General features: G+C 40.7%; 1 protein-coding gene across 3 annotated transcripts; it reads left to right on the plus strand.

Annotated features, from left to right (window-relative positions):
• Window positions 1–846: 846 nt before the first annotated feature.
• On the plus strand, window positions 847–25,543 carry ATP7A (ATPase copper transporting alpha). Of its 3 annotated transcripts, XM_057399433.1 has the most exons (24): window positions 847–1,069; window positions 5,539–5,658; window positions 6,183–6,319; window positions 8,967–9,456; window positions 10,178–10,912; window positions 11,250–11,429; window positions 12,431–12,594; window positions 13,118–13,279; window positions 13,881–13,957; window positions 14,091–14,316; window positions 14,768–15,001; window positions 15,289–15,380; window positions 15,797–15,924; window positions 16,092–16,246; window positions 16,545–16,679; window positions 17,509–17,703; window positions 17,907–18,089; window positions 18,404–18,617; window positions 19,272–19,418; window positions 20,185–20,327; window positions 20,662–20,865; window positions 21,461–21,578; window positions 21,859–21,961; window positions 22,726–25,543. In XM_057399433.1, the coding sequence occupies exons 3-24, from the start codon at window positions 6,212–6,214 to the stop codon at window positions 23,000–23,002; spliced, it is 4,470 nt and encodes a 1,489-aa protein (XP_057255416.1). In that variant the 5' UTR covers window positions 847–1,069; window positions 5,539–5,658; window positions 6,183–6,211; the 3' UTR covers window positions 23,003–25,543. The 3 variants fall into 3 exon arrangements, with proteins under 3 accessions (XP_057255416.1, XP_057255417.1, XP_057255415.1); XM_057399434.1 differs by lacking the exon at window positions 5,539–5,658; XM_057399432.1 differs by lacking the exons at window positions 847–1,069; window positions 5,539–5,658 and adding an exon at window positions 5,673–5,765.

Here is a 25,543-nt window from a genome sequence, read left to right on the forward strand (position 1 = left end):
ACGCAGGAAGCGCCCGCCCGAGGGGAGCGCAGGGCTGAGCTGAGCGGGCCTTCCCTTAGCGACCCCCGCGGCAGCACCTTGGGCTGTTGTCGGGGTCTGCCGCCCGCAGGGGTGGGGTTAGAGCTCCCCCCGCACTGAGGCTGCGCGGCTCTTCCCGGGGGTGACTCGGCGTGTCGGGAGCAGAGCGAGGGAGGGCTCCGGGTCCGGAGCACGGCTGTGAGCCCGCAGCGGCGTTTCCTGCTCTGCCGCTCCTGCCGCCTTCGTGGTGTTTTCTCCAGTGCTGGGCACGCAGGGATGGCAGGGAGCCGCCTCGGCACTCCCGCGGTTCCTTTGGGATGCAGCCGGTGCCGGCGGACTGGGTAGTATCAAACGGGAGTCAAAAGGAAGCGCAATAGGCTGGTTTTATCAGCGGGCATCCACACGCCAGGTCTCGTCGCTTCTTGGTATACAGTTAAGTGTGCACGGGCTTGGAAACGCACCTCTTTTACTGTCGGAGGTCTTCGGAGAAAGACCTGGGATGGGTTGGAATGCGCAAGTTACAGAGCCTCTTAAAAACATAGTGCGACTATTCTGGAGAAGGGCAAAGAGTTGTTCATGATGCTTTGGGCTAAAATCTCATGGAAATGAGCAAGAGCAAACCCACCTTAACTATTGCCTGTCTGTATCCCGATTGTATTGTGTGTATTACAGTGTACCGTGTGAGCACAAACACCATTTGATTAGAAATCGATGATTAGAGTGATTGTTGTAGATGAAAGACCTGAAGCTTTTTCCTTTCCCAGCTGGTTAACCAGGAAAGTAAAAGCCAGTGTTACATATCATTTACTGCTGTTTTCACTTGTATATACATCCTACATTGTTCTGCCTTGTGTTTTGAGACTAAGCTCAACACTGAGGTGCCTCCGTTGCTGTAGTGTGCTCAGATAAGTAGGCTTTATAAATTATAGTCTGTTCTTAATACTTGGCTGTGATTCTTCCAGGGGAGAGTTTATGTCTTCCTAAAATTTGACTTGAAGAGGTGGTGAAAGGACATGAGAGGAACTCTTAACAAAGCCTTTTACTTGTTCAGGTATTACAAAACTCGATAGAAGTGCAGAAGAATGTTTCCAATGTGTGCTTTTCATCCAGCTTGTATAGAAATAAGGTCCCTCAAAGTAATTTCCATGGTGTGCTGACTGAGCAAGACTTGTTAAAGTCTTGAGCAACAGGAATTGCAGCCTCGAGTATCACGAGGCTGTGTGCGCATTATTAGAGATGTGCAGTTTCTTCCTCAATCATTAAGCCTCATACTTCTAATCAGACTTTCAAATATATCTGCTAATGAGCAGAGTAAAACCATGGACCTGCAACCCATTCTCCAGCCCAAGGATGGGATGATACAGCTTTTTCCTTTCATGCTGTCCTTTGTTCCTTTTCTTAGGTCCCTACAGACTTAGGGGAAGGTACAGTTTTCCAGCTAATGTAATTATTTACAGCAGCAGAAAGATAAGTTACTAAAGTGAGCTATAAAGTAGGACTTGGCCATTTAGAAATTTAATAAACTCTAAAGGTTGTAGTTAAATCGGACAGGTTCTGTTTCTGGCATCTGTGGGTTTTGCCTGGCTTTGACCTCTTTCAGTAGCTGTAAGTCCAAGCTATTGACGTATAGAAAACTGGGGGGAAAACTGAAGGTGTGTGTGTAGCCAGAAACACTGTGAGCTTCCCAGTTATACAGTCATAGAATGGTTTGGGTTGGAAGGGACCTTCAAAGCTCATCTTGTCCAGCCCCTGCAGTGAGCAGGGATATCTTCAAGTAGATCAGGTTGCTCAGAACCACATCCAGCCTGGCCTGGAATGTCTCCAGGGATGGAGCATCCACCACCTCTCTGAGCAACCTGTGACAGTGTTTTACCACCCTCCTTATAAAGCACTTCTTACGTGTCCTTACTGCTCCTAGAACAGGCATGGAGCATGTTTGTGGTAGCTTGGTTAGCTTGGATCCTAGAAGCACGAAAGTGGTGTTTTGTGGAGTAAAGAGAGTCTGGGTTTTACCAGTGTTATAACTTCCTCTTTGCATTGCTCATATTTTCTTTCTTCCTTTTTTTGTTGCGATAGTGAGAGGTTGTGAATGACAGCTTTGTCTTCATCAAGCCTTGTCCTGCTTCAGATATTTTACTCAAAGACTCCTGTTAGAACATAAGTTGCTTAAAGGGATGAATTTGAGTTTCTCAGTTGTTTTATGCTTGGTCACTGTTGAGTTTTCCTTTGCACAGGAAGAAACTGCAGTTGGAAGTAGAAATTGTTTCATTTTCTGTTGCATCATTCACTTCATAGAAACACTAGTTGACTTTCTTCAAGGAAATTAGATGTTTGGATTTTAAGCTGCACACAGGCAACCCAAGCCTGTGTTAAGCCTAAAATTGGACCTGGAAGAAACAATACAAAGACTTTACGTCTATTCCCAAATATTGGTTTTGGTTTAATTATGCTTTATAGCCTCTTTCTCTGTTGCCGAGTGTTGATTCTCTGCACGTAGCCTGCCATGCTCGGTTCTGCAGAGCCAGATTATTGCTAGGGCTCTGCTGCTTGATGGTGTTAATGTACAAACAAGGAAGCGCTGCTGCCTTGTGTACTGCAAAACAAGGTGAAAGTAATGAAAGGGAGTAAATTGTGTATGAGAGGATACAGAAAGCTTATACAAAGCTTGTTCAAAGTCTAAGTTCTTTGTCAAGTGAAGCCATTGTAGACGATATTCCAAAACAGCAGTAGTTGAATTGAAGCCTTTTGTTTTCTTGTATTCCAAATAGACAACTGGGAGATTAAAGGGGGGAGGACGGCTGCCACCTGTTTGCATCATCAAATCCTAAAATTCTTTACTAGTTGAGGACGAAGGTGGTTTATAGATGGAGCAATGCAATGGTTAAGAATAAAACCATTGTTGTTCCCTAAAACAGCGTGTGATCCATAACTTAGCGTCTTACTTTAAAGAACATGTCCATAACTTTGAATTACAAGTTATTTATTAGCAGTCATTTGCCTTCATAGTCGGTGGTAACAAAGATCTTCAGTGTCGACTTATCAAATACATGTTGTCACTTAGAAAAATCTTCTGATATCTAGAAGTTTTGGATTTTGTTGATTGTTTCAGCTGCATCCTTCCAGAACCATTACTGTGCCTTCTACAATGAGGTTCCCTTTGGGTTAATGCATATATATGCATTATAATCTATGTATTGTTTTAATGGGTGGAGAAAGCAAACAAGAGATACATAGTGATTGATGGCAAGAGTGAGGAAATGGGGTGTTCCAAGTTCAAGCCGTTACTGTGGTATACACAGGTTGTTACACAGCCTCATGCAGATCTTCTGACTTCTGCATCCATTTTCATGTGAACTTGGTGAAATATTAACACATATAAGGAGAACTAGGATGATATTGTCAATGTGTGTACACCTCTTGCGTGCATTTAGCCTAACTTATTGGTGTAACAAATACTTTTCAGGCTGCTTAGTCATGAGTTTTTCTTACTTTAATGTTGTCGGGAGGAGGAAATTATGACAGAGTTCTTTTAAGCTTTAGCCAAAGTATTTCTACCAGGAAGCACTGTGAGGGAGGCAGAGCAGTAGGAATGAAATGGAATATAACAAAGTAGAACACTGTCTCAGATGTAACCATGTATTAGCTTTTAAATGTAAACCCTTGTCCTGGGAATTCTGTAAGGGGAGGAAAAAGGATATACATAGACTTACAGGTGCTGTGTATTAACCCTGTACATTACTCTGAGGACAACAGCTCTCTAAAGCATCAGGAGCACTGGAATTCCAAACAACTTGGTCTTCAGAAATCTCAGGCTGTACAGAAAACAGCCTGGTAACTGGTGTGAAGAGGCATCATTGCTCACAAATGGCTCCTTTCCTACCTTTAGATTTGAATGCATCTCAGTTTTTAGACAAGTCTGGGTTTAAAAATGATATGAAAGCTGTTAGCAGTTTACAACAGAGCAAGTAAAATTCAGTGTTTGTCATCTTCTCCACCAACATTGCTGCTAAGCATGCATGTATCATATTGATCCTGTTGTGTCTCTTAACTAAAAGCCAGAGAACAAAAAGAAGAGACAGTGCAATCCAACAGATAAATTCCAGCATGGAAGTTCTGGATTCAGTCCTAGTGCTCTGGGGCCTTGAGGGGAAAAAAGCGAATTCTTCTTCTCCTGGGCCTTTATGCTTTTTGAATGCATGTTTGAGTTAGAGTCTCTTCTAGGAAAAGATTTTTGCTGCAGTGCTTACCCAGTGTCTAATGCCAGGGGGCCTGATCAGTTGCTCCCAGGAGAGCAGTCAGAAGACCTCAGTAACCCAACAAAACCTGATTGAATGGTTGCAGCTTGTTTGGTTTTGATTTATTAATTAAATCCAAACGCAAACAGCAGATCCTGTGTTTTATGTAAAGATTGTGTCTGTACAAAGCACATACTTGAAACATAAATGGGATGTTGTATTGATGTAATAGCATTCTAACACGAGTGGTCCTGAATTACTGCAATCACAGTATTTTTGTGCACTTCTATAAATAGCACCCCTCATATTTGAAGTCATTTTACAAACTTTATTTAGTTGATTAGGCCATTAAGGTAGAATAGCTCTAATAATCGCTGTTTGTCTTTCCACATGCTGCCTTCTATGTAGGCAAACACGAGGTTGTGTTAAAAAGGGTGGGAGGGATTGTATGTGAAATGAACAGCACAAGGGCAAGGAGACAGGCTCAGAAAATGGAGGAAATAGTTTGTCCATAACAAACTATAACAATAGATGTTAAAAAAAAAGCCCGAGTATAAATATGTTATTTTTACATATATAATTAGATAAATCTTTTATGTATTGGTGGGCATTCAGTAGCAGTGCTGGTGGCTGCTGTAATCATTTCAATGGCACCAGTTCACCATTTTACATGTGTGGCTGCTGTTAGGTTGACATATGACTTTAAGAAAAGACTTCAGTGCTGTTTCCTGGAACAACAGATATTATTGTACTGTAGCTTGAGTCTTGTACACCAAAGAGCAGGGAAGATAGCCTGGAGCTCAGCAGACTCTGGCTGATATACAGCTATAGCCAACTCTCATCCAAGGCAACACCTTACTAGGCTTTGATTGTTTGTAGATAGCAGCTCACAGCCTCACTTTGTGCTTACTTTATATTTATTGTCAAAACAGAGTAATAGTGCAGCTATCAGGGTAGTTCCCAGTTGGTCATGTACCTGAAGTGCATTTAAATTCCCTTTTATTCAGACCTTACTAGAGGACAGATTGATTCTGTCTGTGATAGACTCTTGTGTCTCATTTTAGTTTGCTGTACGTGCACGTCTGTGCTCATGAAGCACACTGTACGTCAGGTGCTTTTTGAAGCTTTAGTTGTACTTCAGCCTTGTGGAATATCCCTTGCTCTGTGAGTGCAATTACAGTAATGTCTTTGTTTGCTCTGTATGAACTGAGCATTCCTTATGGAAGAGCTGAGGTAAGCGGTAAGGAAAGTATGAAAGTATGTCTTTTCTTGGGTAGCTTTATAGTGGTTTTAAAACTGCCTTGTACCTCTGAGTGTGCAGATGAGCCTGAGAAAGGACCCACCATATGAAGTGAGCTTAAAGTAATCCTCTTCTGGTTCTGCTGGGAGTTAAATTCTCCCACAGGTTAGTGGCTAACAGAAATCTGCTCTGTGATCCTGGCTCTTCACACGCACTGCAATTAAAGGGAAAAAATATGTATTTCATCTATTGAGGATTTCACTGATTCAGAGGTTTATACTGTCTTGACTTGATGATGAGGCTGCAGTGTTGGGGTTTGTGCATCAGGGAGGTAAACCCGTTTCTGTGATGAAACATCCTTGTATTCTTACACGGTTTATAGCATGTCTCAAAGCGAAACCAGAAACGTTCAGACCTTCTGTAATCGGGAACAGTTATGAAACATCACCAAGGGGCAAGAAAATGAATTTTGTCAAACACTGTTAATAGTTCATGTAATTTACTTTTCCAAGATAAGTCCCCATGGTAAAAAACCATGTTCAGCATGTGCCACTCAGTTAAACATCAAAGCCTGCTGTTGCTTCCACTGTAGCCAGGCATTAAGCATCTGTTAAATTCCTTTTTGGTTTCGGCTTCGATCTTTGTGAAACAATTTAAGAACAAATGTTTTAACTGGTTTTGGCCAACAGCAATGCGAAGACTTGAGTAGAGTTTCACAATGGAGGTGAAATCCATCGTCCTTGGTGTGGAGGGGATGACATGCAATTCCTGTGTTCAGACCATCGAACAGCATGTTGGGAGGTTGAATGGCATCCATAACATCAAAGTAAGTGACACTATCACTATTTCTTACAAAGCTTTGATCATACATGAGAAACCATGGCAAGGTATGCACCAAGGGAAGAAAATATGTGGCAAGATGAGAAGCCGATGGTAGGAGTGCATTAGTGTGTTTCTGGTATAAGAGAAAAGCGAGGGCTCACTTCAGTACAGTGGGAGCTAAGTCATTATCTGCTACTCTTAGGTAATTTTCTGCTTCACAATGAAGTCAGGATCTTGAAGTTACGAGGAGTCAAAAAAGGCAAGAATTAAAACTTAAATAGAATAAATCAAAACCCCTGGAGCTTAGACTGGAGAAAAACAAGCTGTCCTTATCCCTTACACTGAACAAATGTCTGCTTGCTCACAAGCCTCCAAGCCTTTTCTTTCAGACTGATAGTGCACAGAGGTCACTTACACAGGTTGAAAAGCATTTGTGGGCTTGAGGTGTCCAGTTCATCATGTGGTAGTTGATTTACCATGAAAAATAAAGCTGCTTTTGTTGTGGTTCATGAAATAAGAGGAGCAGGTAGTGCGGGTGACAAAGGAGTCTAGCCAGCTCTTTCAAGCATTAGAAGTTTCCTTTCCTTTGTACTGTTTGTGAGGAAATGGGAGAGAAAGAGGAGCAGAACTCTAGTCCTGAACTGTTACCAGAGCTACTTGGTTTGCCCTTAATCCAGACTTCCTTGATCTGATTTGATACCAATATTTTGTTAGTATTTTTTCTATCGTGGGCAAGATACTGCATTGTAGAATATTCCAGGGTGAGCTGATCATTCCTACACAAGCCATCATTTTATAGTAATTTTAAAAAGGGAAGCAATTTAAAAGCTGGGAGATTCCTCTTAGTCTTATGACCTAACTTGTGTTAGGAAGAACAGTCCTAACAGCAGCAGCAACAGAAAATGGCAGAGCTTAATTCCAATATTTACATGACACAGCATTTTTTGTCTCCCTTCAGTATGGAGCTTTAACATGACAGGAGGCTCTGCTCTGACACCAGAACCTTGGATCACTGAGCAGACCGTTTTAGAACTAGGGATACCACTGTTAGGCTTTTTGGCATCGTATGGTCAGAAAAATCGCCAGGTGTCCACAAGCATGAAGTCAAATGAAGGCTTAACACATCTGTAAAATAATAAGCCCTAAATAATCTGACTTTAGAATCCTCCCTTTCTCCCTTATTCCAGCAAAAGATGTAATCTTATCAACCTTGCACTCTTACTGTGCTGAAAATGTGCAGATGACTTGAGATAGGAGAAGGAGGAGAGAGTCCTGCTTTAACTTGCTTGAAGACATTGTACATTTCATAGTGTCCTTTACCTAAGGAATGAAGCAGGTTTTTGAAGGAGAGTATTAAGAATTCCTGTATTCTTAATACAAAATACCTTACCCAAAGGTAAAGACTATTTCTAATCCCACTCTTGACAAGAAAATGTATTACAGAAACTTAGTCTGAGTAGAGCAGGACTCTAAGAAACAGGACTGTAAGAGATCATGCGTAGTCATTGTGCTCATTACAGCAGCAGAACTTCAGTTGAGCCAGATCATTTGTTTTAGAAAAATCTCTGAGAATAGTAAACCAGGGTTTTGTTCAGTGATTATGAATTAGGTCAGCACAGGAGATGAATGTTAGGTGCCTGATACAGACAAACAGAGCTGCATTTAGGCTATTTTGCCTCCAGCTGCTATGAAACCAATAAATGTCCACGTTGCTAATTCTGCTAAGGCAAGTAATTGGGACAAAAATGAAGGAAGGTTGTTTTTACAATGGTTTAACTCATCTAATCTAATCATGACTGTGCTCTTTAAGTTGTATCTTTGCCCAGAGGAAAGGTAGAATTGAATGATAATGTGTTTGGCCTCTGGCAGCCATTGGTTTCCCCTTTTGGAAATAGCAATAATTGTATTTGATATATTGTCAGTTGGGAGCAAATTAAATTGAGGGTACAAAGTACCGTCTGATGTGAAAGGTTAACACCAAATCAGGAGGTCTCTGGATCAGCAAAATGTACAGAGGGAGGAAAATCAGGTTCCTTAATGTTTGTCATCTATCGAACGTAGAAACTGAAGTTTGTTCTGTGCGGTCTGGTGCTCTTTATTGCTCAGAGCAAGGTGACAGCCTGTGCCTGAGATGCCTGGAAACTGCACTCCTTTCGCTGCTACTTACATCTGTGCTCTTTGTCAAAGAGTGGTATTTTCCATCCTCGTAGCCTGAGGGTAATTCCTACTAACTGCAGAACTGTGCTTGTGATTATAGTTTTTTCTATTGGGCCCTTTTGCTTTGGGGATTGAATTGGGTTAGTCATCATGATTCAAGAGAGTTTGGCTCTGGAAGTTTCATTAAATGTGTTGATGCTGTCTGGGTGTTGTAAGTAAAAGTGGCCAGACAGACTTGTAAAGGATGCTGAAACTGGGGTGCGGAAGTCTGTTCTTTCTAGCTGTGGTGTGACACAGATGAGTAGAGGTTACTTTATGGTGGCTGTTGGTGTGGCTTTACTCCTCAAGGTGAGTACTGTTGGATAAAATTACACTGAACAAGTATTGCTAATATATGCAAGTAGAAGGTATCTCTAGTCTCATGCAGGGTATTAAGTTTTCATCCCTCAGTATTGCAATTTGCTAACTTAGTTTGGGTTTTTTTCTCTCACCAGGTATCTCTAGAGGATAAGAATGCAGTCATCATTTATGACTCCAAACTGCAGACTCCAGCAACACTGCAGGAAGCAATATATGACATGGGATTTGATGCTATGTTAGCTGATTCAAATCCACAACCTGTTTTACTTGACACTATTTTTCTTACAATTCCTACTCAGTCGTCTCTAACCTCTAAACAGATCTGTAGCACGCTGCTAAAGAACAAAGGTGTTGTGGATGTTAAAATGTCCTCTGATCAACAAACTGCTGTGGTGACATTCATTCCTTCCATTGCAAATGGCAAGCAGGTTATGCAAATGGTCCCAGGGGTGGATTTAAGTATCTCTGCACCAGAGGTAACGCCTGGAACTTGTGAAAGTTCCAGCTGGTCTCAAGCAAGTAGCCTTGTGCTGCGCCTGAAAGTAGATGGGATGACCTGTCACTCCTGCACCAGCACCATTGAGGGGAAGATTGGCAAATTGCAAGGAATTCAGCGGATTAAAGGTAAACCCTTTGTGTGTTTTTACGTAAACTGGAGTTGATCAACCTGTTCCCCAACAGCATCGTGGAGGTATCTTGAGTTTAATTAGATAGCTTAATGTGACAGTTACTCTTTGTGGTATCTGATATTTAGTTGCGTGTTTAATTTGGACTAGGAAGTAAGAAAGGGGCCCAAATTGTCGTAAGACTGTTGCTGTTACATGTGTATAAGTATTGGGTGGTTGCTTTGGATCTTGGTGGGGAGCCTGGAGTAGTCATGTTCTGTAGTTTTGTTACCAGTTATTGAAATCTCTAATACCAGAAGTCTTTTTATATTCTAATTAATCCTACTTTATATTTTCTGTTCAATTAAGAATTAATATTGGCATGTATTCAATTGTATCTTAAAGGCAAGAGAAAAATATAAATAGCTTTGGCATAAATGGATTGCCACAGACCCTTGATAAATGAATGAATTTAGTAAGAAATAACAGTGCCATTTGTGAAAATCCTGGGGAAAGAGCAAAAACCTGAGGAAAAGAGGAGTGGAAAATTGTTGTTCTAGTAGACAAAAAAGGTTGAAGAACTGAGTCGTTCGATATTTACCAAACCAATTCAGTCTCCTTTCCATTGCAGTTAGGTTTCTGGCCATTTAAAGCATTCAAAGCTTTTGACAAGATCTGTTGCTCCTGGGGCAATGTGCTGCTTGTGCTTAGGGCAGTAATGCACACTTATTAATTTTCAGTGTCCCTGGACAATCAGGAAGCTGTTGTTGTCTACCAGCCTCATCTGATTACAGCAGAAGAAATAAAGCATCAAATTGAAGCTGCTGGTTTCACAGCATCTTTCAAAAAGCAGCCTAAACCCCTCAAGCTCAGTGCCATTGACTTGGAGAGGCTGAGGAATACTCAGACCAAAGGCTCTGAGACAGCACTGAAAGAAACCTCAAGTATGAATGACACAAAGACAATTGTCTTCAGGATTGATGGCATGCACTGCAGTTCATGTGTCCTCAATATTCAGAGCACCATATCAGCACTCCCATCAGTAACAAGCATATTTGTTTCATTAGAGAAGAAATCTGCTATTATAAACTATAACCCAAACTTAATTAGCATAGAAGTACTGAGAAGAGCCATAGAGGCAGTGTCTCCAGAGACATTTAAAGTCAGCCTTCCTGAGGAGTACGACAGTGTAGCACTTTACCCCATGCTGGTGTCTACACTGCAGTCTCCTCATCCAGTTTTGAAGGATGCCAGCCAGCCACTTACTCAAGTTGTTGTAATAAATATTGAGGGAATGACTTGCAACTCCTGTGTGCAGTCCATTGAGGGAGTCATATCCCAAAAGGCAGGTGTCAAATCCATTCATGTGTCTCTCACAAACCATAATGGGACTATAGAGTACGACCCTCTGCAAACGTGCCCAGAAGACTTGAGATCTGCAATAGAGGATATGGGATTTGATGCATCTTTACCAGGTAATGGCATATTAAACTTTTACATTTAAAAGGATTGTGCAGTTTTGTTTAGAATTTGGTACCACCCAAGATGAAATTTAGTAGTTGGCACATTCTTTGTGCATGCCAAGGAAAGCTTTTTATCTTCACTGTCAATGAGATAATGAAATACGCATGCATGTCCTTTAGTATAGCAGATTAATTAAAAATGATGGAGATACCTGGAAGCAGAGGCATGCACAAATACCATTTTTTGGTCTAAATTTACAGCAGCATGTATTCGTGGCTGGGGCAGTGCCAGCTCACCCCTCATTGCTATGGCTGTTCACAATGTCCTGAACTGCAATCTCCTTTTCAGCTCAGCCTTCTCCCGAAGTGCAGCTGGAATCCCACAGAACTGAGCCTTCCTCCCAAGTGTCACCCGCCCATCTTGTGAGACAAGAGACAAAGACAGTATCGAAGTGCTATGTCCAGGTCACAGGAATGACATGCGCTTCATGTGTGGCCAACATTGAGAGAAATCTGAGGAGAGAAGATGGTAAGATACATGTCAGTGTAATCTGTTAAACTTCTGAGTGTTTCTTTTAGAGAATCCATCTAGCTTTGGTACAGCTGTTTTATACAGGTGGGTTGTCGAGAGAAGTGCCATTGCTGCTGTTTCATGGGTGAGAGCATAGGATGATAACAATATGGTATTGCTGCTTTGTGGCTAGAGAAGAATGCCTTTGCAAAAGCAGGAGTTGGAGTGCTCCAAAAAGCATATAAGGATCAAATATGGATCCTTGTGAAACTAAGCTAAGTCTTTTCTACTGGAGGGACATGCCCAAGTTAAAAGCAGAAGCATTATGCCTGTGTTAGAAAGCGAGTTATTAGAGAAGGACTGTAGTAAAACGGATTAAAGAGACAAAGTTAATTTTAGCTCTGCAAGTCAGGACAGCTGTGTCTGTCTTCTGTCAGTGATGATTATATTTGCAAGGACAAAAAGTTGCATAACTGTGATGTAACGAAGAGTTGTTAATACAGACTGTTTTAATTATTGTAATGAAGATGGATGTGTTCCAAGATAACCTGGAATTTAACCTTTTTTTTCATCCTAGAAAATGGATGAATCTAAGTCCTTTTCAGTTGGTGTACAATAGGATTGCACGTTGTTAGAGCTGCCCTTTCTCATACGTGTTCTCTCTTTGAAAAAGGCTTCTAGAAATGGTAAATGCAGATCACAAAAATAGGCAGAACTGTATTTTAGAAGACTCTTTTAAGTAAAACCAGCTAATCTTTTCATGTAGCATAGATTGTCTGTAATTAGACTGTTAAAACCATGCAGCTCATGTGGAGTAATACTTCACCTGCCACACCTGCACTTAAGTCCTTTTGTTGCATTGTTGCTGTATCTTCCAAAATGCTGGTGTTTTCCTTTCTCTGTACTTTCCACTGTGGTAGCTTTCTCAATTTCAGTCAATTGCTGCTGTGCCATCCTGCTACTGGAAGTGTACTGGGACTTTTAAACATCATCTGCCATTCACACATTTTGTTTTCTAGGAATACATTCCATACTTGTTGCCCTAATGGCAGGGAAGGCAGAAGTGAGGTATAATCCTGCTGTCATACACCCTTCAGCGATTGCAGAGCTCATCCGGGAACTGGGATTTGGAGCTACTGTGATGGAAAACTGTGGTGAAGGAGATGGAATTCTGGAACTTGTTGTAAGCTAATAGTTAAAACCGTCCACCCCTGTCTTTATTACATTTATCTATTGGATGTGCTTTTGTGAGCGTTCACTCCCTAAAGCATTCATTGTATATTAGAGCTTAATTCACAAAGAATAAAGGATAAGAGTACAACAGGTATGTGTCACAAACTCATCCTGTCCTGCAAACTGTGCTGGCTCAGTTCTCCTACACTAAGTCAGAGAGCTGTTCCTGTGGGATTTTTATTACTCTGGTTATTTCAGGAATTCCCTTTTTACTTTTCTGTAGCTGAGTTGAATTCAGTGTAGCCCAGGCTCTGAGCTTCAAGAGCTAGCAGAGCTTTAGCAGAGCTTCATAACCTTGTCTCCTCTATAGTGCTCTCGTCCTTAACTAAAGAGCTCCACCTCATTGCTTCAAACCCCAGAAACATGCAATACGTAATTCAGGATGGTCAGAAGCATTTTCTTTTCCTACTTTTGAAGATGCTTTTACCGAGTAACCTGTGGCTTTGGTAAAGGAAGGAACCTTTATTTTCCAGGTGAGAGGAATGACGTGTGCTTCTTGTGTACACAAAATAGAATCCACCCTCATGAAGACTAATGGTGTTTTATATTGCTCAGTAGCTCTGGCAACCAACAAAGCACACATCAAATATGATCCTGAGATCATAGGTCCTCGAGATGTTATACAAGTGGTAAAGGTAAGTCTGGTGAAGGCACCAAGTCTCGTACGATATTCAGTGTCTTTTGAAAAGTATTCCAGAAACAGGCGGAAAGACTATTAAAGGAAAAAATCTGTGTCTCTCCTTCCATCTGCTACCTTATTAGTGCAGGGCTCTGCAGATAATATGTATCCTAGCTCAGAAGCAACGCTCTGTTACGACTTTACCTAAGCTTTTATACAGAAATACTATTAAAGCCAGGCTATAGTAGATTTGAAGATACCAGTTATGGATGCGCTTTATTTCTCTGCAAACCCATGAGTACTGTAGCAGGAGAGATGAAACTGAGATAAATTTCATGGCTTTCTCCTTCAATTTCTCTACAATTGTGCCTCAGGAAAAACCGTTTTGAAACCCCACATTTTAGAATAGCATTTTAGTGTTCTAGAAAGGCAGATTTCTACATCAAATTGCTTTTCTGTCTTAGCAAGGTAAATAAAACCAGTAACAATTGTATTAGAGATAGTAATACTGTAAGTATAAGGCTGACACCATCAGTAATCTGACAATAACTTTGTGAGCACAAAGTCTTTAAAAATAGGCTGTTCTCTTTATTTATTATTATGCTTTTTCCCCTTAGGATTTAGGCTTCACCACTTCCTTAGTCAAAAAAGATAGATCTGCTAGTCATCTAGATCACAAGCAGGAAATAAGGCAGTAAGTATTTCTGAACATAGATTCTTCTTTCTTTAATCAACAGCAAAACTTATATTTTTATGTGACTGTGCAGACTTGCTAAACTGCTACCCATTGGATTGCAAACCAGTTCTGTTTTTCTTTTCAATCTGAGGTGGAAAAGGTCTTTTGTTGTGAGTCTGGTTTTCTGCATCCCTGTCATGGGGCTGATGATCTACATGATGGTGATGGACAGTCAACTTTCAGATGCTCATGAACATCACAACATGAGCAGTGAGGAAATGGAGGCTCTTCACTCCTCAATGGTCCTGGAATACCAGCTCCTACCAGGATTGTCTGTTATGAATTTTCTGTCCTTTCTACTCTGTGTCCCAGTACAGGTAAGTGGGAATATGACAACTCCTACTTCACTGGGCTTAAAACTGACTGTAATTGTGATGGTTCTTTTGAGGTGGTTCTGCTGTAGCCAAAATAAGTGGTTCTAGGGACTGTTGGGGGCAGGCCAGGTAGCGTAGAGGTGCTAGGCAGTATCTGAGGCAGCTTGCCCAGCTGCACTGGTGGGCACAGGGAGGAGCTGGTGGAATGGTGTGGAGGTGGGAAGACTTAGGAGTACTATGGTAGAGGTCAGAGCCCTTGGCTAGAGCTTGGATTTTTTTCAGGGAGAGATGGAGAAGGCAAATAACACAAATAAAATGGACGTCTCCCTCTCTTATGGAAATGCTGCTGCTGTGTGTTACAAATGTGTGAATATATATATATATATATAAAAATTAGATAATGTTTATAAATGTGTATATATATATATAAATGCAACTGATGCTCCTATTACAGATGTTTGGAGGCTGGCACTTCTATATCCAGGCCTACAAAGCAGTGAAGCACAAAACTGCAAACATGGACGTGCTCATTGTACTGGCAACCACCATTGCCTTCGTGTACTCACTTGTTGTTCTTCTAGTTGCAATGGCTGAGAAAGCAAAAGTGAACCCTGTAACTTTCTTCGACACGCCTCCTATGCTGTTTGTGTTCATCTCCTTGGGCCGGTGGCTAGAGCATGTTGCAAAGGTAAGAAAAACAAAAGCCATGGTATCTACAAGCTGCAAGACACTAAGAGTCATTTCAGAATGTTGTGTACCTTAAAACAAGTCCCATGAACAAGCTTTATTAGGTTCTTCTAACCTTCTTTGTTGTAAAATCATCTTCAGTAACTAGTAAAAATATGAAATGGCTTAATATGAGTCTGTCTGAAGAAAGTCTTTTTAATAGGGTAAATTGCAACACACACAGTTGTCATTTACCCCACAATTTCTTTCAATAGCATAGTCAGAAAACCATGAAAATTATTATTCTAGGGTAAAACATCAGAAGCACTGGCAAGACTAATTTCATTACAAGCTACTGAAGCTACTATTGTTACCTTGGGCCCCGATAACGTTCTTTTAAGGTATCTTGCTTTGTCATTTGCTTTTTCTGTTGTTCCTTTTTGTTGTTAATCTGCCTAATTCACAGACAAATGTTACCATTCTGTAGAACTGTGGAGCAAATAACTTCAGATTTTCTGGCAGATTTGCCACGTGTTAATGTTAAAATGCAGAAAGAATAACTCTGTTCTTGTCTGGTTTATTGGAATCTTGCTAAGTTTTGCTGTGATAAGAAAAAAAAGTGGGTTTCACAACTAGAGAGTAACTAAAATGATGATAAAATAATGATAGCACTCTTTAAAATGGCCTTTCTTCTGGCAATTTTTATATACACTTACCATGTCAACCAGTGGGATTATGCTTTGTGTGTAGTGACAGCTGGTTTTGCCTGGTAACTTCAGTTGACAGTCTCTTACTAAAACACTATACATCATTCTAGTGAAGAGCAAGTTGATGTTGAACTGGTTCAACGAGGTGATGTTGTCAAAGTGATCCCAGGAGGCAAATTCCCAGTGGATGGTCGTGTTATTGAAGGGCACTCCATGGTAGATGAATCTCTTATCACAGGTAAGCTTATGCTTTTTGCCAGTGTAAAAATGTCTTTCTTTAAACTAATCTAGAGAAGGGAAGTTGAAACTGATGTTCTCACTCCTCTAATTGCATGCTAGGAGTTGGTAGCTATGATAATATTCCTGAAAAATATATCTTGGTATCTTTTGTCACCCTTTTTGTAGGTGAAGCGATGCCTGTGACTAAGAAACCTGGCAATACAGTTATTGCAGGTTCTATTAACCAGAATGGATCACTGCTGATTTCAGCAACTCATGTTGGAGCTGATACAACTCTGTCCCAGATCGTTAAACTGGTGGAGGAGGCTCAGACCTCAAAGGTATTGTCAACTGAAACATTTAGGTTTTGGCTTATCAGTTGGGCATCAGCATGGCGAATCACTTGAAGAGTGGTTAAGATGGTTTAGATCTGAATTGCAGTTGCATAATGAAGTATCTTGCTGAATAAGGACTTGGATACAATCTACAGCTCCAAGCCTCATCATCTTATTAAGCCAATACATAATTATACAGTGTGGTGTGCCAACTGTGCTGCAAACAGCAGCTCTGATCGTGTCTGTGTCTGAAGGCACAGAGTAAGCGTAATGCTGCAAGAGCTGACATCTTTCTTCTTTCTAGGCTCCTATCCAGCAATTTGCAGACAAACTTAGTGGCTACTTTGTTCCTTGTATTGTGGCTGTCTCTGTGGTTACCCTTTTTGCCTGGATTATAATTGGTTTTGTGGATTTTGAAATAGTAGAAAAATATTTTCTGGTGAGTAAATCTCTTTAAACACCTTTTGAAATGTTTAATAAATAGTTAGCCTGCAAGTCTCTTAGACTGCAGTGGTTCCTTCTCTGAATTATCCTTGCAGGCAGTGGCTGGCTATAGTTATTAGTGTTGTTACATTTTTTTACACCTTACCCCTCCTACATTTATACTTAAAGAGGCTTTTACAGTTGTTGATCAACTCCTGAAAGCTAGTATTAGAAACAAGACATTAATTTAAAATAGTAAATACTTAGCATCAACATTTTCCATTTCCATCCCTTCTCTGTGGGGAACAGAAGCTTCTTGTGCCACAAGCTCCAGTTGTGCATGAAGTTTTGTCAGCGTAGTTCTGTGTTAATTCCTCTTTGAAATCAATGGGATTCACCTTCATTACAGATGCCAGAGGGAGATCAGGACCATCCTAATGTGTACCTTAGGGTTGCTTAGATCATGGATTTCTTGGTTCGTGACTATTTCTGATTAGAAATAATTCATTTGCAAGAAAACAATTTTCATATCCTCTTTCTTTGTTGCTGCATATATTTGTTGATAGAGTATCTTTTACATTACAGCATAAAAGTTATAGCATGTGGTACCTTATTTAGGAAAAAGTCCTATAAATATAACACTTTATGGGTATATGCAGTATAGAACTGAAGTTACTAGTTAATTAGTCCTTTGGTCATTAATTTTAGCTTTTGCATAATTTGCCTGAGCTTAACTTTTTAATATTCATACTTTAGCTTATATTTGCAGATATTTTAGCATCCAAGGCAATGTGTAGTTGCATCCATTGTTCAATTTCTTCTACTACTAAAACTTCTGCCACCAGGGTTACAACAAGAGCATTTCTGCTGCCGAAGTGATAATCCGGTTTGCTTTCCAAGCCTCCATCACAGTCCTGTGCATTGCGTGTCCCTGTTCTCTGGGATTAGCCACTCCCACGGCTGTAATGGTTGGTACTGGAGTAGGAGCCCAGAATGGAATACTGATCAAAGGAGGAGAGCCCCTGGAGATGGCACATAAGGTAAGAAATGTGGGTTACTGTTACAGGAACTCCAAAGGCTGGTGTTGGTGGCATGTTCCCAGTTGCTGCCCGAGCAGATCATCACATGTACACCAGCACATGGCGATAAATGATGCATCACCAACATATGGCAGTGAGTTTAAAATAGGTGGTTTCCCGAGGAAGCTGTGTTCGCTGAATAAAGTCTTCCTGTTTTGCTGCAGGTGAAGGTGGTTGTTTTTGACAAAACTGGTACTATTACTCATGGCACTCCAGAAGTGACACAGGTGAAGTTTCTAGTGGAGGGCAACCAACTACCACATAACAAAATGCTGGCCATAGTGGGGACTGCAGAGAGTAACAGCGAGCATCCTCTTGGAGCAGCAATTACAAAATACTGCAAGAAGGTAAGTTACTTATACAGGAATAGAGTAGTTTGTGTTATGGAAGAACCTCTCTTGCAGCACTTAATGTGTATGAATAGTCTTGAGTTATTTATGAAGTTATTGATATTCATTAGGGAAAGATGAAAATTGTGGAGGCATATAAACCACTTAGTACCATGTTAGAGGCACTGGATGTTCAAACTTACGTTTTGATGATTGAATATTTCTCTGCTCCTGTCAGTGTTAGTTTGACTGCACTTTATTTTGAGGGGGCTCTAAATGCAGAATGCTTTTTATCTTTTAAAACTGTCTCAGCTTACATCCTTTTTCTTTAGGAACTGGACGCGGAAACCCTTGGGACATGTACAGACTTTCAGGTAGTCCCAGGCTGCGGCATTAGTTGTAAAGTCACCAATATTGAAGGGTTACTCTACAGGAAAGATAAAATGGTTGAAGAAAACAATATTAAAAACGTGACGCTGGTGAAAATTGAGGAAAACGTGGAGGAATCGGTGCAGCCTGCTTTGATTATCGATGCTGAGCTACCAGGTAAGCTAACGCTGGCTTATAGAGTAAAGTGAATAATTCTTCCTCTTTTCTTCAGGATCCTTAAGAATCATTTTTTTCTGCCCTGGAGAACTGGGCTTGCATCAAGGCACACGTGAAGTAGTTGGTCACCAGTGATTTTCATGGTCGCACATCACTCGAGACATTTTAATTACGTTTTGAAGTTTCACGTTGAATATGGGGCTAGGAGATCCATTGCAGTTGTCTTTCAGCTTCTTCTGTTTTTACTTTGCTTCATCCTAAATTAGCATTTGCTAGCCAAAATCGTGTATATTTGCAGAACTGACTGTTTTTTTTCAATCCAGAACAGTTTGTTGTTTAGGTCTTTTTTATCTATTGGGCTGCTAAATATAAATTCGAAGCACTGAGAAAGGGACTTGGTCCTTTACTGTCCTTTGACCTGTGATTCTTGGTCCACTAACATGGTAACTTCCCATTACTGAAGAAATGTTAGTGTTTTTCTTGCCAAGGACTCATGAAAAGACTCATGGGGCAGAAAGTATTGAGAAAAATAGACTCTGTTTAGATTATCTGTAATGATATTTCAGTGCGTACTGGGAGAACCTGGACAGGATTAGCTGGAGGGAAGCTTCCTCGTTATCTATATGATGATAGGATTGCATTTTCTTCCTTCAGCTACTAGGACTTCTCAGAAATACTGTGTTCTCATTGGGAACCGGGAATGGATGAGCAGAAACGGCCTCGTTGTTAAAAATGAAGTGGATAAAGCCATGATGGAACATGAGCGGAGAGGTCGCACAGCAGTTCTAGCAGCTGTTGATGGTAAGTTCAGTGCTGTTTCTTTTTATCCAGAGGTTGATTTGACACCATTTGAACAGAAAGTAGTAAGCAGTAACATCATAGAAGTTACACCTGAAGCAGAATAATAGGAGGTAAAGAAATCATTAGCTAGTTTTATAAAACCCTCATATGTGAGACTTCTTCCTGCCTTTCTTAGTTGACAGGAGAGTTTCACATAGTCACAGAACCGCAGCCTGGTTTGTTTAGGAAAGGGACCTTAAAGCTCACACAGTTCCAACCCCCTGCCACAGGCAGGGGCACCTTCCACTAGAGCAGGTTGCTCCAAGCCCTGTCCAACCTGGCCTTGAACACTGCCAGGGAAGGGACAGCCATCTTCTGCCTTCTCTGAGTAACCTGTTCCAATGTCTTGCCACTAGGAATTTTTTCCTAGTGTCTAATAATATTGTTAATATTAATAATTACTATAACATCTTAAATATTAATGTTAACTAATACTTTAAAATGTTTGGGTTGTGTAATTATGTTAATATAATTAGATTCAAATGATAATTAAGTATTAGTTAAAAAATGATGTAAAGACTTCAAAGAGAAGGAGGAAGAAAAGAGATATTTTTGTTGTTGTTGGACAGTCCATGTTCTGTATTGCCTTAAACACTGCTGCCTTGCTACCTGTTCTTGTTCTGCTTTTTACTGTCAATATTACTGCTTCTGGAATGGGTCTTACAGGGGGGAAAAGGATGTTATTGTTTTAGGGTAAAAAAATTACAAACACATTCTGTCCTTTTAGGAGTACTTTGTGGCTTGATAGCTATTGCTGATACTGTGAAACCAGAAGCTGAGCTGGCTGTCTACACTCTGAAGAGTATGGGATTAGAAGTTGTCCTGATGACTGGTGACAACAGCAAAACAGCAAGATCTATTGCCTCTCAGGTAAGCTGTTACACACATGCTTGGGTTTGCAGCTTGCTACAGACCACTCACAGGAAGCATGTTGTGTCATGGTGTCACTTGTGGCTGGCTTACAACTGGGCTGTTGTGAAAAATGGTAGTGTAAACACATTCAGAGTAAGGGGGGAGGGGAACAAAAGAAGCCTTTTTGAATGGAAGCAGCATCAACTTGGGATTCAGAGCTATTTTCATATTAAATGGGTTTGGTACTTAGCTCATGAGTGATAATGTGGGTTTTGACCTTGCTATTAAAGGTAGAAGCTTTGATAGCAAGTAGGAATGCTGCAAGACAGGTTTGTGTTTTCTCTCTCTTCAGGTTGGCATCACCAAAGTGTTCGCAGAGGTTCTTCCCTCCCACAAAGTAGCCAAAGTGAAACAGTTGCAAGACGAAGGAAAGCGGGTGGCCATGGTTGGAGATGGCATCAATGACTCCCCAGCTCTTGCTATGGCCAATGTGGGAATTGCTATTGGCACGGGTACTGATGTAGCCATTGAGGCAGCTGATGTGGTCCTAATTAGGGTAAGAAATGAGTGCTTCATTAAAATGAGATGAGAGGTGTTAGAAGGCCCAGGATGTCTTGAATGGTTCAGACACTGCTGGCATGTATGGCCTTCCTAAGCCAGGAGAACTGGAGCAGAATTTGCCTTAGTCATGTTTGTTTACGATAGTGATACTTATCCTATGAAAGAAACTTCCCCATTTTCTGGGCATTGGGCACAGAATCTGGGGGTAATTAAAGTTTGAGAGTGGGCAGAGGAGGAAAAAGTGACCTTTGACGAATATAAATTACATTTCGGCAACATACCACAGTACCTCCAAGGGCTATAGTCACTGCTTCCTGCATATCAACAACCAACCCCTTGACAGAAATAGTGGTCAGTGTCTAGAGCTGAAATGTGCAGTGCTGTGTGTTACTGGATTACAGTGACATCTGGAATAAGGTTGGGGCTGATTCTGTGGGCTCTATGTGGACAAACTAGAGCAGCATAAATACTTACTACATATAGTCTGTTACATCCAATGTATGGTAGTTAGCTTGAGAGTATGATGGTATGATAATTACATGTATACTTTTTTTTATCTCTTTGACCTCTCTTAACATATTAACTTGCAGGATGACTTGATGGATGTAGTAGCAAGTATAGATCTGTCAAGGAAAACTGTGAAAAGGATCCGGATCAACTTTGTCTTTGCTCTAATTTATAATCTCATTGGAGTTCCCATAGCTGCTGGTATGTGAATGCTTCCCTGCAGTAAAATAAGGTTGTGCTAAGTGAGCAGAAGATGGCAGTGATTTACTGTTGTGTGGAAGAGTGCATTATCTATTTCTGACTGTCAATAAGTGTAGAGTTCTCTGCCTGAGGGTGTTGCAGGGGTATACCTGTGAACTGTCCTCCCACGTTATGGCTATTTATTAACATATAGAAATACAACTAAAATTAGACAGTCTGTGTGAAATTGTGTATATTAATATATGAATAATGCTGTTCCTGCTCTGAACTTATTTTCTAGGTGTTTTCCTTCCCATTGGTTTGGTTTTGCAGCCCTGGATGGGATCTGCAGCCATGGCTGCCTCCTCTGTTTCTGTTGTACTTTCTTCTCTGCTGTTAAAGATGTGAGTATGAACATTCTGTGGTTTGCAGTTTGGATTCGAAGCTCAGGTCTTTGACTAAGAATGGCACAAAAATAAGCATGGGACTGTGACAGAACAGTTCATGCAGGTCTGTGTTCAGCATCAAAAGGAGTCAGTTGGTCCAAAGTGCTTCAGACAGTAGTGTTTGAAAATGTCATTTCTCATGTGAAGAGAAATGCACAAGTCAGAAGTGTGTTCACAACAGAGAACTTCTTAGTGGCCTTTGTCAGGATACTCTGGTTTCTGAAACAATGCAGCTGTGAACACCACACTGACAGAGGATTGTTGTACTAAGTAAATCAAGCTGCTGCATTTGTCATTGTGTTGCTGTTTCTTACTCTGCAGTTAGAAGTAGTGTAGCACTGTGATATCTTGTATTATTTACTTGACACAAGTTCTCGGAAGGAGAGCAGAAGAGTTGGTAAGTGACAGCTGCAGCAGTCCACTCTCAGTAGATGCATTTTCCAGTATGTTTTGCAGATGCTCAGCACCACTTAAGCAGTTAAATACTGAGTGATGTGCATCAGCTTTACCTGTTCTGTGTCCTGGCCAAAAAGCACAGAATTAGCCTCTGGTTGGGTAGTAGCCTTAAAATCTGAAACTTTCATCACTGTATAATAGATTGAATTATAAATGTCTCTGGCTGGTGCATGATCATAGCATGTAGAGTAGTTACTTTCCATATTTTGGTGTACTTTTCTTCAACCTGAGCTAAATCTGGTATCTTCTGTTTTTTCCTTCCTCAGGTACCAGAAACCAAGTCCTGAGAAACTTGAGTTCCGGGCCCGTGGCCAAATGAGACACAAGAGCCCATCGGAAATCAGTGTCCACATTGGAATTGATGAGACTGGGACAGGCTCACCTAAACTGAGTTTAATGGATCGAATCATCAACTACAGTAGAGCCTCTATAAACTCTCTCTTTTCAGACAAGCGTTCAGTGAACAGTGTAGTTCTTAGTGAACCAGATAAGCATTCACTTTTGGTAGGAGATTTTGGAGAAGATGATGACACAGCATTGTGAAGGACTTGCCCCTTTCCTCCCACCCCTGCCAAGCGAAAAACCCCTGAAGCAAAATGGAAAACCAACAGAGACATCTGCCTAGATATCTGTGCATGTACTGATTGTTTCTGAAGGGCTTTTCAGATGTATTTCTTCTTGCAGAAAGCTGGGTTTTTTTCAGTGACTTTCCAGGGTTGTTTCTTTGTTTGGTGGGGTTTGTTAGGTTTTGTTTTCTGTTTTTTAACAGTCAAGTTTAGTACTGTGTTAAAAAAATTACAAATGACTGCATCTGCAAAATGCTGAAGGTTCTGTGTTTGCAGATGGATGTGCCTTACTTCAGAACTTCCAGGACGCCTCTCATTCCCACAGCTTGCCTTCTACCAGGAATGGTTCCTCTCAAATGCCTTTTCTTTAGACATCTGGTTCCAGCTTTTCACACTCCCAGCCTCAAATCATCTCACTGTTTGTGATCTGGATTCCTGCAAGGCAGAGGTAACCGAGAGGTTTGGGGTTTGCTTTGACATCGTACTAGTGTTTAACTCTACACCTGCGTGCCCCAGTACACTCCTGCTACTAAGATTGTCTGCTTGAAGGTTGAATGGGTTGGGAGGTTTGCTCATTTTCAACCTCTCCTAAGCCAAAAAATCCTGCAGTATCTTAATGCAGTATGAATGTGATGTAATATAGCAGAAATGTTTAGCTTTTAAGATGGCAGCAATGTAGTTAGTGCTCGCTACCAGTATCTACTAGCACTCTGTAAGTGAACCAGAATAGACTGCTGTCACCACGGATTGCCTTTAAAATCTTTATAGTTCAGTCTTTGCAGATATGACACCATCAAAGAATTAATTATATCAGATACTCCACTAACAGCAATTGCTTGTAAAGGTACTGAGTGTATTTATACTAGGAATGGTCCAGAATCTACTCCATAGATCGAGCTAAACCTCCTTTGCTTGGACTGTTTAGATCCAGGCTTTCTGAGTTAAGACAATCTTCATTACCAAAGTATCAGAATGCAGGGTTTGATCATTAAATTATTAATATTAGAAATATTCTCAGTGAGGAAGAGGTGTTCATCACCCAGTTGCTACCTGCCTGTTTATTACTTAATATAGTTTGTTTAAATCTCTACTGAGGTGGCTGTCTGCAGCAATTGCTAGGTTCGGTAATGGTGAATTGCATTACAAAATATAGTTCATGGTGTAAACATGCAATTCTAGTTTGTACTTGTAGAGGAGAAATACTCAGTTTGGAGTACAATAAGGAGATCTCAGTGTTCTATTTTTTAACCTGAAGTCTGATGTCAGCACATAGATTGTGTATATAAGATCTCATAAGTAAATAGCTTTTGGATTTTATCTGAGAACAGAACAATACCAGTGTATGAAAACAGAAGAGTTGTGCTATGGAATGTGTTTTAGTAAATCGGTGTGCTTGATATCTTGCAGTGAGGAGAACATCATCATTTGTTGCTGCTACTAGATTAAGAAACAACATATTTCTCTTGCAGGTTTTAGGTTCTTAATATCTCTATGTGAATATAGATTATATTTTAAATTGGATTATATTTATCTGTGTCTATATTGTAGTGTTGAGAAATGCTGAGACTGATTACTTGCAAAGTCATTCCATAAGATGATGTTCTCAGTTTTCAGCAGCAAAGTTGTTTCTTACAAACCAGATAGTTACCTGGTCGTACAATGGTGGGTTTTATTCTTAGTGCTCTACAACTATGTTTCCAAAGATTTCTGTTTTCTTCTTTATCCACACTTGTTCTCAGTGGTGTTCTTGGCAAGGTTCTGCAGATGAAAGGGAAATCTCTATGTACTGTTGTCTGGATTATGCTGATGGCTGGTCTTGATCGTGCAGGGAAGACACCAGGTAGATCCAGGCACCCCATGCTTTCAAGAAGGGGGTTTCACTTCTGCAGGTGCTGGTTATGGTTTGTCTAGCATGTAAATGGCAGGCATCATGTTCTTCCTGCAGGAAATAGAGTAGTAATTTAGAGTTAAATTCCTGGTTGGTAGGTAAAGCAGCATGAAGAATTTGTTCAGTTATTTCCAAATGTATTTTTAGACCACTCTGGGTTCTGCCTTTTGTTGTCCAAATTGTAGGTAGGCTGAATGTTTACTGGAATGCTGGTTTCATTGCCAACTTTTTCCCAGTGCAGATGTTTTTCTAGGCTTTTCCATTTTCTCTGAAATCCGGCATTTGTCCATTTACAACAAAATAAGGTTACTTTTCAAAAGCAGGATACTTGATGAGGTGCAAAGATGATTATGGGGGAATAAGGAGCATTAAAATGCTGGCTGAGAGGGAGTGGGATAACATCTTGTAAGTGCAGTCAGAGGATCAAACTCAGGAGAGGGGAAATCACTAAGTAAAGACCAGAGTATAAATAAGGTGCTTGTGATCAGTTAAGGCTTCAGTTGAGGTGAAGCTTTTTCACTGTAACAGCTGTTAGTATTGGAGACAGCTTCTGTTAGAGGTAGTGTTGGTAGAAGGCAAAACGCTGTTGCACTTCTGAAAGAGGCTTGTGTTAAGGGATGCCAGGAAAAG

The sequence above is a fragment of the Pezoporus wallicus genome, unplaced genomic scaffold, assembly GCF_028554395.1.
Source record: "Pezoporus wallicus isolate ANWC-B61680 ecotype Strahan unplaced genomic scaffold, APGP_CSIRO_Pwel_v1 contig_13659, whole genome shotgun sequence".
Classification (NCBI taxonomy): Eukaryota; Metazoa; Chordata; class Aves; order Psittaciformes; family Psittacidae; genus Pezoporus; species Pezoporus wallicus.